The following is a 10,748-nucleotide window of genomic DNA, read 5'->3' as shown; positions in this document are numbered from 1 at the left end:
TACTCTCTCTCTCTCTCTCTCTCTCTCTCTCTCTCTCTCTCTCTCTCTCTCTCTCTCGAGGGAGAGGAAGACGAAGAAGAAGGAAAAGGAAAAGGGCAAAAAGTAGTTGTACAGCATGATTAATTTCCCTTTTCTCACTCGTGTCATACATACATACATAATTTTGCAGTCAGGCCGTGACAAAGCTCTGCTCGTGAATTAAAAAGAAAAAAAAAAAAAAACGGAATTCCGCTTCGTGTGTGTGTGTGTGCAGAACCTGCTGTCACATGCTCTTTCCTTTCCCCTTTTTCTTTCCCTTTCTATCCTGCTCAAAACATTTGTGTGCATGCCATGCCATGCCATGCCATGCCATGCCATGCCCACTCGCGGCTCTCGCTTGTCTCCAAAGGAAAAGAAAAGAAAAAAACTCAACACGGCTACTCATCATCATCATCATCACCGATACCCAATAGCTCGAGGAGAACGATTATATGCAAGCCCACCACCACCACCGCCACCACCCCGCATACCCAACGGTAACATTTCACATTCCGCCAAATCTCTCACGCGAGCAGCGAGAGCATGCAACTCATAAACGAGTTCTTGCAAACGATACATGCGATATTCCATAAGATTTTGCCCATCGACATATTTGGCGACTCCACGAATCATGCGAGAAATTTCTTGCGTCGAAGTGTGTTGCTCTGCTCCTCGGAAGAAATCGTGAATCGTTTCAAAGGCATGTGCGTAGATTCGATACATGGGTGAAAGTTCCTGTGTGAGATGTTTGGGGGGGTTTTGGAGTTAGTCTTTCGTTGTCTTGTCTTGGGTGCAAAAGCAGTGCAATGCGATGCAATGCTTGCTCAATGTTGTTGTTGAAAAGGGGCTGATCTTACGAAGCCAGGTACGTATTGCTGCCAGAGTTCGCACCATCTGCATATGCTGTGTTGATGACCTGCTTCGTAGTAGGGTACATAAGATAGGTATCTGGTAGATCGCCGACTATCATTGTCGTTGGGACAATATGGACAGCTGCACCAGCTGAAGCCGTGAGAAGTCATATGAAAGGTTCTAGGGAGGATGGGTATTCAGTATGAGCTGTTGCACCTCGTTGATAGCCAGAATGACTTGATGATGGGAAGTGAGCGCTGCTCGAAGATTTTGTCGACTGACTGGTCGGCGGTGATGACTACCTGGATGATGAGACCAGGCGCCAGGACCATATTTTAGTTCTAGTACTCGTTTCCTCGAGTACACGTCGATCCTGCTGTGCGTCCGATTCTGAAATCGCGACGCGACATATTCACCGCTCCGTCCTGATACATGTACACGTCGATTCATCTTATGCGTCATGCCGCGGTTCTGGCAGCCTGTATGCAGACCATGTCGAGCAGCGTACAGGTAGCAAACACATTGGCCACGGTGACGTTGCACATATGAGCAGGACCTTGCTGTCATGCTGCAGAACGTGCTGGAGCCGCCGGCTGATAGATTCCGCGGCAACTAATTGGCGCAGATGATCACCGAGGAGGTAGAGCTTTGCGCTCGTGAACGATTCAGATACGGAATTGGCCGAATCGAAGGCCGGTGGGTGTGTGCCGGATCAGATCGGCGTCGTTATGCGTGGTAGGGCAACACCAATCTGGGGAGATGTGTCAGATGAGAGGTTGCCTTACTCGACAAATGCAGAGACGGCTGCACTATGTGCGGACCAATGTGCTCCCTACATGTTCTAGAAGGAATCAGTATCTGCCCGCTTTTGGAAATCCTATGCAGGCATCCAGTTCGTGCGAGCAATTCGTGCGCGGACATCTGTCCGAGGTCGTGCTTTGGCCCACCAGCCAGAGAAGCTCGCCGCCAGTAAGGTCCACGCGATTCGGAACGAACGCATATGGCCGAGGAGGAAACATTCTGCAAGCTCCGGCGCTCGTCGCATCGATGTCGTACAATTGCATTCCTTCCTCGTTGTCCCTTCACAGCAGCTGGTCTACGCCTGCGCTCTATGACTGCGGGGCAGATTTCTTGCAGTCATGAGACGCACTCCAGCCAGAGCGAGAGGGCGAGCGCGCCGTTTCGGGCCCGCTGCGAAATCGAGTCTGTCTGCGTGATCACACCCGTGCTACATCGTGAAAGTCGGTGCAACACGGCGGTCACGCTTTTGCACGCCTTGAGATTTCTCGCATACCTAGGCGAAGGTAATCAGTGAGGTTTGTCGTGGCAGCTTTCCTTTAGGCTGCCCAGGAACACCAGTGGATAGGAAGCAATGTGCTCCCAAAGCTGGTGATGTACAGCAAGTTGTCTGCAGTGCATCGTCACGCATTGTGGTGAGAGCTTGTGGTGAGCATGGTGTCTCGAGCGTGAGGTCCAAAGAGGATTTGTCAATTTCGCTCCGAAAAGAACTGCCACATTATTGCCCCCAACTGGAGTTCAAGTCGCACAATCTTACCCTGTGACCGGACCGAAAATAACCTGGCGTCTTGATACGTCCTCTGCTAAGCTGTCACGCCGGGAAATTGTGGCTGAAGAGGACGCCAAAACATGTTTTGCACTGTGTGTGGCATCTGTTCTGGTTTTTCGGTATGAATGCGGTCCGCGGGTCCTTGCTCGCGGTGACTCCTTTACATGTACCTGAGATTAAGTGCACCGGACTGGGCTGTCGTGGCGGAGTATATTTCTGCCTGAGTAGGATGCCGCCCACAGTAGGAGGTAGTAGCAGCCCCCAATTCAGGTTCTGTGGATGGTCTTGTCTTGTTTGCTCTCGAACTGCCGCATAGCCTGTTCTGGTGAGTTCCCTGAAGGCATCACAAGGAGGACCGGTGTCTTGAGCCGCACGGTCGGTAGGTCGGTATGTTGCTTATATCATGGTTTCTGTGAAGTGAAGTGAGGGATATATGTACCTCTCACACCGTCTTGGTACCTCCAAGTGAAGCAAGTCGGCCGGTGACGGAGCAAGTAAACGACAGAGCCAACCGATATCGGGCCTTGGCAGAACTAAACGCGTCTGGCGCCGTCATCGACGCGTTCTCTTGGAAGGTGTATATGTGTATACAGGTACCTGGTAGGAGGAATATCTTACATATTTGTACTTGCATAGTGCTTGCGAGGCCTCTGACATGGTGTGCTGTCCCATCTGTGAAAAGCCGGTCCTGGAAGCAGACATCAACCGACACATCGACTCCGGATGTAAGAAATTCATTGAAGGCGTCTCTCCACCAGCAACCTTTTCGCAGCTCGCACCACCAGCCACTCAACCCAATGGCACGAAGCCCAAGAGCACACAGTCCGCCAGATTCTTCACGCCCGCCGCCAAGAAGAGCGCCATTTTCCGCGCCGATGAGGTGTCTTCGCCTGCTGCCATACCAACTCCCATATCCCGACCCTCGATAGCACCCGCGAGTACTGCACCAGTAAAGCGGCGGCGAGACGAAGATCACGATGAACACCATCCAGAAGCAGTGCTGCCACCTGCAAAGAAGGCAAAGGATGCCCACAAGCCGTTGGCAGAGCGCATGCGCCCGCAGAGCTTGGACGACGTAGCAGGGCAAGAGCTTGTTGGACCTCATGGGGTACTGCGAAATCTGATAGTGTCAGATCGTGTACCATCCATGATCTTATGGGGTGGTCCAGGGACGGGAAAGACTACCATCGCACGACTCATCGCACAGACAGCTGGGACACGCTTTGTGGAGATCAACAGCACATCCAGTGGAGTGGCAGAATGCAAAAAGCTGTTCGCGGAAGCCAAGAATGAAATGGGACTGACGGGCAGGAAGACCATCATCTTCTGCGACGAGATACATCGGTTCAGCAAGAGTCAGCAAGATGTTTTTCTGGGTCCCGTGGAAGCTGGGCAAGTCACGCTGATAGGAGCGACAACGGAGAATCCAAGCTTCAAAATTGTAAATGCTCTGCTGAGTCGATGTCGGACGTTTGTCTTGTCGAAACTGACAGACGAGCACATTTTTGGCATTTTGAAACGAGCCCTTGCGCGAGAAGTCCCCAGTCTGCCTACGCCTTCGCCCAGCCCATCTGAAGAAGGGAGTCTCGACGCTGCAGATACCGCAGAAAGTAGCCTGAGTCTGCTGAGTGACGATGACTACTCTTTGATCCGATACCTCGCAGCTTTTGCCGATGGCGACGCTCGAACCGGTCTCAATCTTCTCGAACTCGCGCTCGACCTCTGCCAGAAACCCCACACCACAATCGAAGACATCAAGAAGAGCTTGACGCAAACTCTAGTATACGACCGAGCCGGAGACCAACACTACGACACCATCTCCGCCTTCCACAAATCCGTCCGCGGCAGCAACGCCGACGCCACACTCTACTACCTCGCGCGCATGCTCCAATCCGGCGAAGACCCCCTCTACATCGCGCGCCGCATGATTGTCATCGCAAGCGAAGACATTGGACTCGCAGACAACACCATGCTATCCCTCGCAACAGCCACATATTCCGCCGCCGAAAAAATCGGAATGCCCGAATGCCGCATCAACCTCGCCCATTGCGCCGTCGCACTAGCCTTGTCTCCCAAATCCGTCCGAGCATACCGAGGTCTCAACGCCGCATACACAGCCCTCCACGAACCGGGTATCGCAGGTCTCCCCATCCCCAAACATTTGAGAAATGCTCCGACGAAACTTTTAAAAGAACTCGAACATGGCAAAAATTACAAGTATAATCCCGACTATGTACAAGGTCGAGTCGTGCAGGATTATCTTCCGGAAAAACTCGAGGGGAAAAGATTTCTTCCCGTGGCACATTTGGGCGACCAGATCGATCCTGAAGTGGCGGAATGGGATGAGCAGGTACGAGTCATGGCAGAGCATGATGAGAAGATTCATCAAGAAGAAGAAGAGGAGGAAGTGTTGTTGAATCCGGACGGAGATTGAAATAAGAAGAAAACTTCCTTTTGGACACCTGTCTTCAAAGAAATGGAAGATTACATGTCACTATATATATATACATGTAGTGCCGAGTCTTCTACTGTCAATGGCTTGGAGAACGAACAAGGCAAGGGAAGGACAGAAGCATTATATCACAAGCTTCCTCCGGCTTGTACGTATCAAGTGCTTACCGGCGTTGATCCATCATCATCCCTTGATGGGGTAGCTTCAACGAACAGCGGCGCAAGCCATCATCGAGAAAGGCGCCCTTTTCCTTCAATCGTCCCTCCTTTCCATGCCAGTCGATTTCCTGCTGATGCTCTGCCTCCTCCTTCCTAGCAAAGGACAAGGACCCATCTACCAAACCACTGCACATCAAGGAGGCGTTTTTACTGGTCATGAGACCACCATCGCTCTGCAGTCGATCCACGGATTCACTTCCAATCAAAAGGGGCCAAAAGGCAACGGAGCAATGACAAGTCCGCAAAAATCTGCAAAGAGTACCAGCAATAGGTATGTTAAGCAGCTTGTTCTCGGTCTATCATCTAGGGTATCCACATTATCTATCATAGGTCATGCCAGTCACCGCCACCACAGGTCTGCAAAATAGACAAAACTTTTGTTCCCCGCGCATTCATGCATATCAGGTCTCGCTCAGTACGTGTGACGGGCCACCATTGTGCAGCTCGTGGCGACCCGGGTGATCTTTTCGGACAAGTAGCCTCTCGTTGGAGGAGCAAGCTACTCAGACTCCATGCCAAACTTGCTCGCGTCGTCGTAGAGGTCGATTATGCAACTAGCTGACCAAGCTTGAGTCGGGCACTGGCAACACATGTTAGCACTGGTTCTCCAACGATGAAAAATCATCTCAACTTACCGAGTCACCGCAGAAAGAACCGTTGCGGTTGGTGAGTTCTGTGAGTCCTCTCCATGGGGTATTGTGGATCATCTCTTTGCATCCCTTGAGGCGTTGGGTCACTTGCTGGAACGCCTCCACGCGTTCCTCCTTCGTATGGCGACGCTTCAAGTCAAAGTACAACAGAGCGCGAAGGAAGAACCCAGTAGGCCACAACCACTCAGGCCCTTGGTGATAGTTGCGTCCATGGGCGGTCTGGTAATTGTTGCTGTCGTCGGAATTGATGTAGTCAGGATGGTACTCCATGTCACTTGGGTCGAGAGTAGCCATTCCGGTGGGGCCACGAAGGTTCTTGTCGGCGATCTCCAGTGCGCCCAGAGCGTGAGCAGGATCGAACAGATCGGGCGCAACAACCATTGCAATGGGAAAGTTGGGACGCAGCTGATACTGCCTGTACTCCTTGACTCCTCGGTGTACGTCCTTGTAGATGCCCTTGCGGTTGACGATCTTTGGGTTAATGTCGTAGTTATCCCACTCCGACTGATCGGTCGGAATGTAGTATGCGTGCTCGAAGTTCTTCTGAATGAGTGCGGCCCATTCGCCGTAGGTGATGTGCGTGCCATCGGCCTTCTTCACGCCATCAAACTTGAACTTGCCGGCTTGTCGCAGGCAATCCACCCAGTGTAGCGCGCTGTACAGCAGACCGGTTATCTCCACTGGTGCACCATCACGAGAAGTGCCAGGATGTCCCTTGTTTCCGGCCTTGACCGAGTCGCCCATCTTGTCCATCCAGGTACCACAGTTCCATTCGTTACCGCCATAGATGATGCCATTCGACCAGTCGGGTTCGATGTCGATATTGAAGCCCTCAGACTTCATTTGGCTGTCGAGGTCCGGTCCAGCATTATACTCGCGGAAATGCATGCCTGCAGCGTGGCGCTGCAAGATTTCTTGAATGATTTCCTCGAATGTGCTGTGCTTGGAGTATGCTCTTGAATCAGTCCAGGCAAACCATGTGTCATCATATGGCAGGAAACGGCGTCGCACGCTCTCCTGAAGAAGGCTGCTGCCCCCCGGAGCCATCGAGATGTAGTCCTGAATGTTCTGCAGGTAGAACCATACAGAGTCGCGACTGTTGAAACGTGGGAGCGTGCCGGAGTTGTGCAAATTGGGAATCATGCCATGCTTGACCAAGCTGCCAAAAGAGTGCAGGTGCTCTTTAGCTTCATCATAACGGCCAGTACAGGTGAGCAAGCCACGCATGGCAATCATGGTATCGCGACCCCAGACACGAGCCCATTCTTGTGCAAAGTGCGGCAGACCGGCGGCCAGAGATGGATCGAGCTTGTCAGGCCAGAGCTTGGCGTTGTCCATGTAACCTTGAACTTGGCATGAAACCATGGCGAGGGACTTGAGGAAACGCTGCCCGTTGCGAACATTCGGGTGCATCTGTTCGATAGCGCGCTCGTTGGCAGCCTTCTTTGCAGTGCGGATTACCAATGCGAAGCAACGAGGCAGTAGGAAGCTGGGCACGTTTCGGATAGCATCAAAACGTGACTTGAGCCACTCAGCAACGGGAGTAAGGTTTCTGTAGATGCCATCCTTGCGCTGGGCAAGTTTCTCGAGTCGTTCCACAATGTAGTCCAAAGCCCATTGACCATCCCGAAGGTGATTGCAGATTGGGTGGCCAAGGTCATTGTTGGCAATCACATCTCGCAGGACAGAGTACCATCCTTGCAGACCGCAGTATACGAGGCTACCGTGTCCTGGAATCGCGTACACACCGTCTGCGCCCTTGGACAAGGCACGCTCTTCAGAGTCAGCGCGGTACATAATGGCATTGATGTCGTTCAGGTCAACATTGGCAAAGGCTTGCCGAGCACCAGAAGTGAGGTACTTGTCGAGGCCCTCGCTGTGTTCAGCACCGGGTATCCAGGTCTCACAGATTGCAATCGATCCAGGTGGGAAGTCACTTGGAACGGTGATAACAGTATCGTCACCGCGAGACTCAACTGTGACGCCACGAATGTCCTTGGTCTTGCTGGGAATACCACGCAGAACCTTGTCTTTGAGTGCTGCTTGCTTGGCCTCCCAGCTTTGGTCGACTTCTAGCTTCCATGCGCCCAACAGCTTGGCCTTGGTCCCAGTGAGAGTCTGCTTTCCGAATCCCGCATTGCCATTGCCATAGCCGGGAAACGCAGTGTGCGCGATCAAGTAGTAGCCTTTTCGGGACTTGGGATGAATACGGTGCACTGTGATGTACTCGCCATCGTGATGGACGAACGTCTCATCGTATCCGTCTTTGCCCATGATGACATGAAGTTGGTTCATGAGGCGTTTGATGCCACCGGTGCCTTCGCTGGGCCCAATCTTCATGCTCTGACCCTCTTTCAGGTTGCTGTATGGAGACGTATACTGACGCTTCTCATGCACGAGTTCGATCAGCGCAGGGTACAGCTCATCCATTCCAAACACCGAGCCCGATGCAGAGGCACACATGGCCACGAGAGCCGAGTTGGGCAGTGTGTCACGGCCGTCGCGGCGCTGCACAGGGGTCTCGTTGTCGTGTGTACAGTCCATGAGCAAAGCATGAATCTTGGAGGGCACAATCTTGTGCATGATGGTCTTGCCATGAGGGGCGCTGCCATTAGTCGCGCTGCCATTGGGCATTGGCGTGTCTGCGCTAGAGATGTCGTCAACCTCAAAAGACCCAATAGGTCGGCCGCAGTTGATGTGCACCAGTTTCGACATTTCCGCAGTGGACCAGACCTGCATAGCTTCTCGAATCAGGAAACTGATGCCCAGTTTCTTGCAGTAGAGAAAGTCCATCTTCTCGTCACCGCTGAACAGCTCTGCGGCAACCACCAGATTGGGCTGCACGCGACGAGCAGCGTCAAGCATGGCGGATGCAACATGCAGAGGCGTCGAGTGACAGTTGTCGATACGGAAACCGTGGAAGTGCTTGGCCATGAGCTGGGTGTACTCGGTCATGAATTTCCATAAGAAGGGACTGTCGCTGGGACCAGAGCCCCAGCGAAGCTTGACGCAATCTCCCCAAACGATCAACTCGCGGCGCAGGTACACCTTGGACTTCGCTCCTGCGTTGTCTTTCATGACATCGGCCGCCCAGACCCAGCCGTTGTTCGCCAACGCCAGCGAGTCTGGATCATGCTGCTTCGTGGTCTCGTTCCAGGGCAGCCTCGTGAAGTACGACTCGATGAGTGGGCTCTCAATGGTGATGTCGCCAAACTTGGGCCCGTTCTCGTCCAGGCGCACATACTTGGTGCGGTTGAAGATCTGCTCCAGCTGAGCCTGCTTGTCGTCGTCGTGCTCCTTGTACCAGTCGACATTCAGGTCATTGAGGAAATGTAGGATAGTGCCATATGCGGTACGCTCGTCAGCCGCATTGTTCTGGTGCTGATCATACTTGCCAAACAGGGCGGTCAAGAAAGCAGCACCTTTTCCTGGTGCTACGTTTCGGCGGAAACGTTCACCCATACGGTCAGTGCCAGGGCATGCATGCTGGCGAATCCACTCCACCTTTTCCGCAGAAGACCAAGACTTCACGTCCTCGGGCACGTTGACGCTGGTGTCCACTTGACCTTCCATCCAGGCCGAAGTGACGGCCTTTGCATTGTTGGTCGCATCACAAATGTAAAACTCCCAAAGCTTCAGTGGGCCAAAGACGTGAGTCTTGATTCCCTCCATGATCTTCACGAGATCTCCCTCGTTACTCAGGTGCGTTGGCATACCGAGAGAGTGCAGCCGCGAGGAGTAGTCCAGCAAGGCAGAATCGAGCTCATAGGCAGGCCGGAGATGCGGCGCTGTATTGATATTATAGCCCGATTCTGGGTGCTCTTCCAGCCATTTGCTGTTGTTTGCGGTGTGGTTCCAGACGACGTCCGTCAGACTAAGAAGGCCGTACTCGTGTTCCATCTTTTGCACCAGGTCAGCCACATCCTTCTCGCCGCAAGGGAAGATAGCCTTGTCGAAAGTGTGCTGGTCGTAGATCGAGTACGGTGAATTACTGTCACCACGCTGCATGAGAGGCGTGAAATGCACCATGTTGTAGCCTCTCTCGCTAATACCGTGCAAATGGCGGTAGAAGTCATCTGGATACTTGCCCATGAACTTGGACAGCACAGAGATGATGGAGATGGCGTCCAGAGGAAGCGGCGAGTTGTCTACGTGGAGGGAGGGCGAGACATCGATGTAGTGCGATTCTGTGCGCGTTGGCTTTGGCGTCTCGACCTTGGCAGTGGTGAAGGGAGGAAGAGGCGTGTATGAGCAGTAGAACTCGAAAGCTCCAGCAACGTAGACAGGCACATCGATCTGGATGGACTCGGTGAAGCTGGGATTGAGCCTGGCAGAATCATCAGCGACGCTCATGTATGTATAGCTAGTTGCAGCAAGCTCACTTGTACTCGTGGAACTTGGTACGGTCGAAGTCATGGCCCTTGGGTGGAATGTTGACCCAGAGGCTTCCTTCTCTACATATTGAGCTCGTTCCTTCAATCTGAAAGCGGATGCTGTATGCAGGTTTTGTGGGAGGCGCAAGGTAAATGTATGGCTGCGAGCCTGGCAAATCTGGAGAGCCATCGTCCTTGAGTGGCAGCAGATAGACTGTGTGGTTACTGATCTGCTGAGGGGACATGTCGGGCAGAGTATAGCCTTTTCTGTGTCAACAACAACTCTTCCTGCTGCGAGCCCAATGCTGCTGGTCTTGTCAATGCAGCGCTGAAAGGTCTTGTGGGCGAGAGTGGCAGGAAGGGTAGGTGAAAGATGATGATTCGGGAGGTATGTAGGTCTACTGTAGCTGACTGAGGTCGAATAGTGGGAATGCTATGGCGGCGAGCAGATGCAGTCGTCAGAGTCGTGTAATCGTAAGAAGCTTTCAATGAGTGTCAATGTGGGTGTGGTGTACGATGCCTCGTGAGGACTGTTGTGGTAGATGTGGGTAGATGTGGTGGTAGAAGAGGTGGTAGAGGTGGTGTGAGTGTGTAGACGAGTGTGGATGAAGGAGAGAG

At 52.8% G+C, this 10,748-nt stretch overlaps 3 protein-coding genes across 3 annotated transcripts; 1 reads left to right on the top strand and 2 right to left on the bottom strand.

The window, feature by feature from the left end:
* Nucleotides 1-406: 406 nt before the first annotated feature.
* Nucleotides 407-2,091, bottom strand: SEPMUDRAFT_151181 (uncharacterized protein). Its single transcript, XM_016906654.1, has 2 exons — nt 876-2,091; nt 407-753 (listed from the first exon to the last, which is right to left on the bottom strand). The coding sequence occupies exons 1-2, from the start codon at nt 1,038-1,040 to the stop codon at nt 436-438; spliced, it is 483 nt and encodes a 160-aa protein (XP_016758283.1). The 5' UTR covers nt 1,041-2,091; the 3' UTR covers nt 407-435.
* A 1,001-nt stretch (nt 2,092-3,092) lies between these two features.
* On the top strand, nt 3,093-4,871 carry SEPMUDRAFT_143901 (AAA family ATPase; the record flags this gene model as incomplete). Its single annotated transcript, XM_016903056.1, has 1 exon — nt 3,093-4,871. The coding sequence occupies one exon, from the start codon at nt 3,093-3,095 to the stop codon at nt 4,869-4,871; it is 1,779 nt and encodes a 592-aa protein (XP_016758282.1).
* Nucleotides 3,267-10,672, bottom strand: SEPMUDRAFT_151180 (glycoside hydrolase family 13 protein). The gene is made up of 3 exons (XM_016906653.1): nt 10,140-10,672; nt 5,743-10,084; nt 3,267-5,687 (listed from the first exon to the last, which is right to left on the bottom strand). The coding sequence occupies exons 1-3, from the start codon at nt 10,373-10,375 to the stop codon at nt 5,607-5,609; spliced, it is 4,659 nt and encodes a 1,552-aa protein (XP_016758281.1). The 5' UTR covers nt 10,376-10,672; the 3' UTR covers nt 3,267-5,606.
* Nucleotides 10,673-10,748: the final 76 nt, after the last annotated feature.

Source organism: Sphaerulina musiva (assembly GCF_000320565.1).
Source record: "Sphaerulina musiva SO2202 unplaced genomic scaffold SEPMUscaffold_9, whole genome shotgun sequence".
Classification (NCBI taxonomy): Eukaryota; Fungi; Ascomycota; class Dothideomycetes; order Mycosphaerellales; family Mycosphaerellaceae; genus Sphaerulina; species Sphaerulina musiva.
Note: the sequence above shows the minus strand (reverse complement) of the source record. Positions and strands in the feature narration are given on the sequence as shown.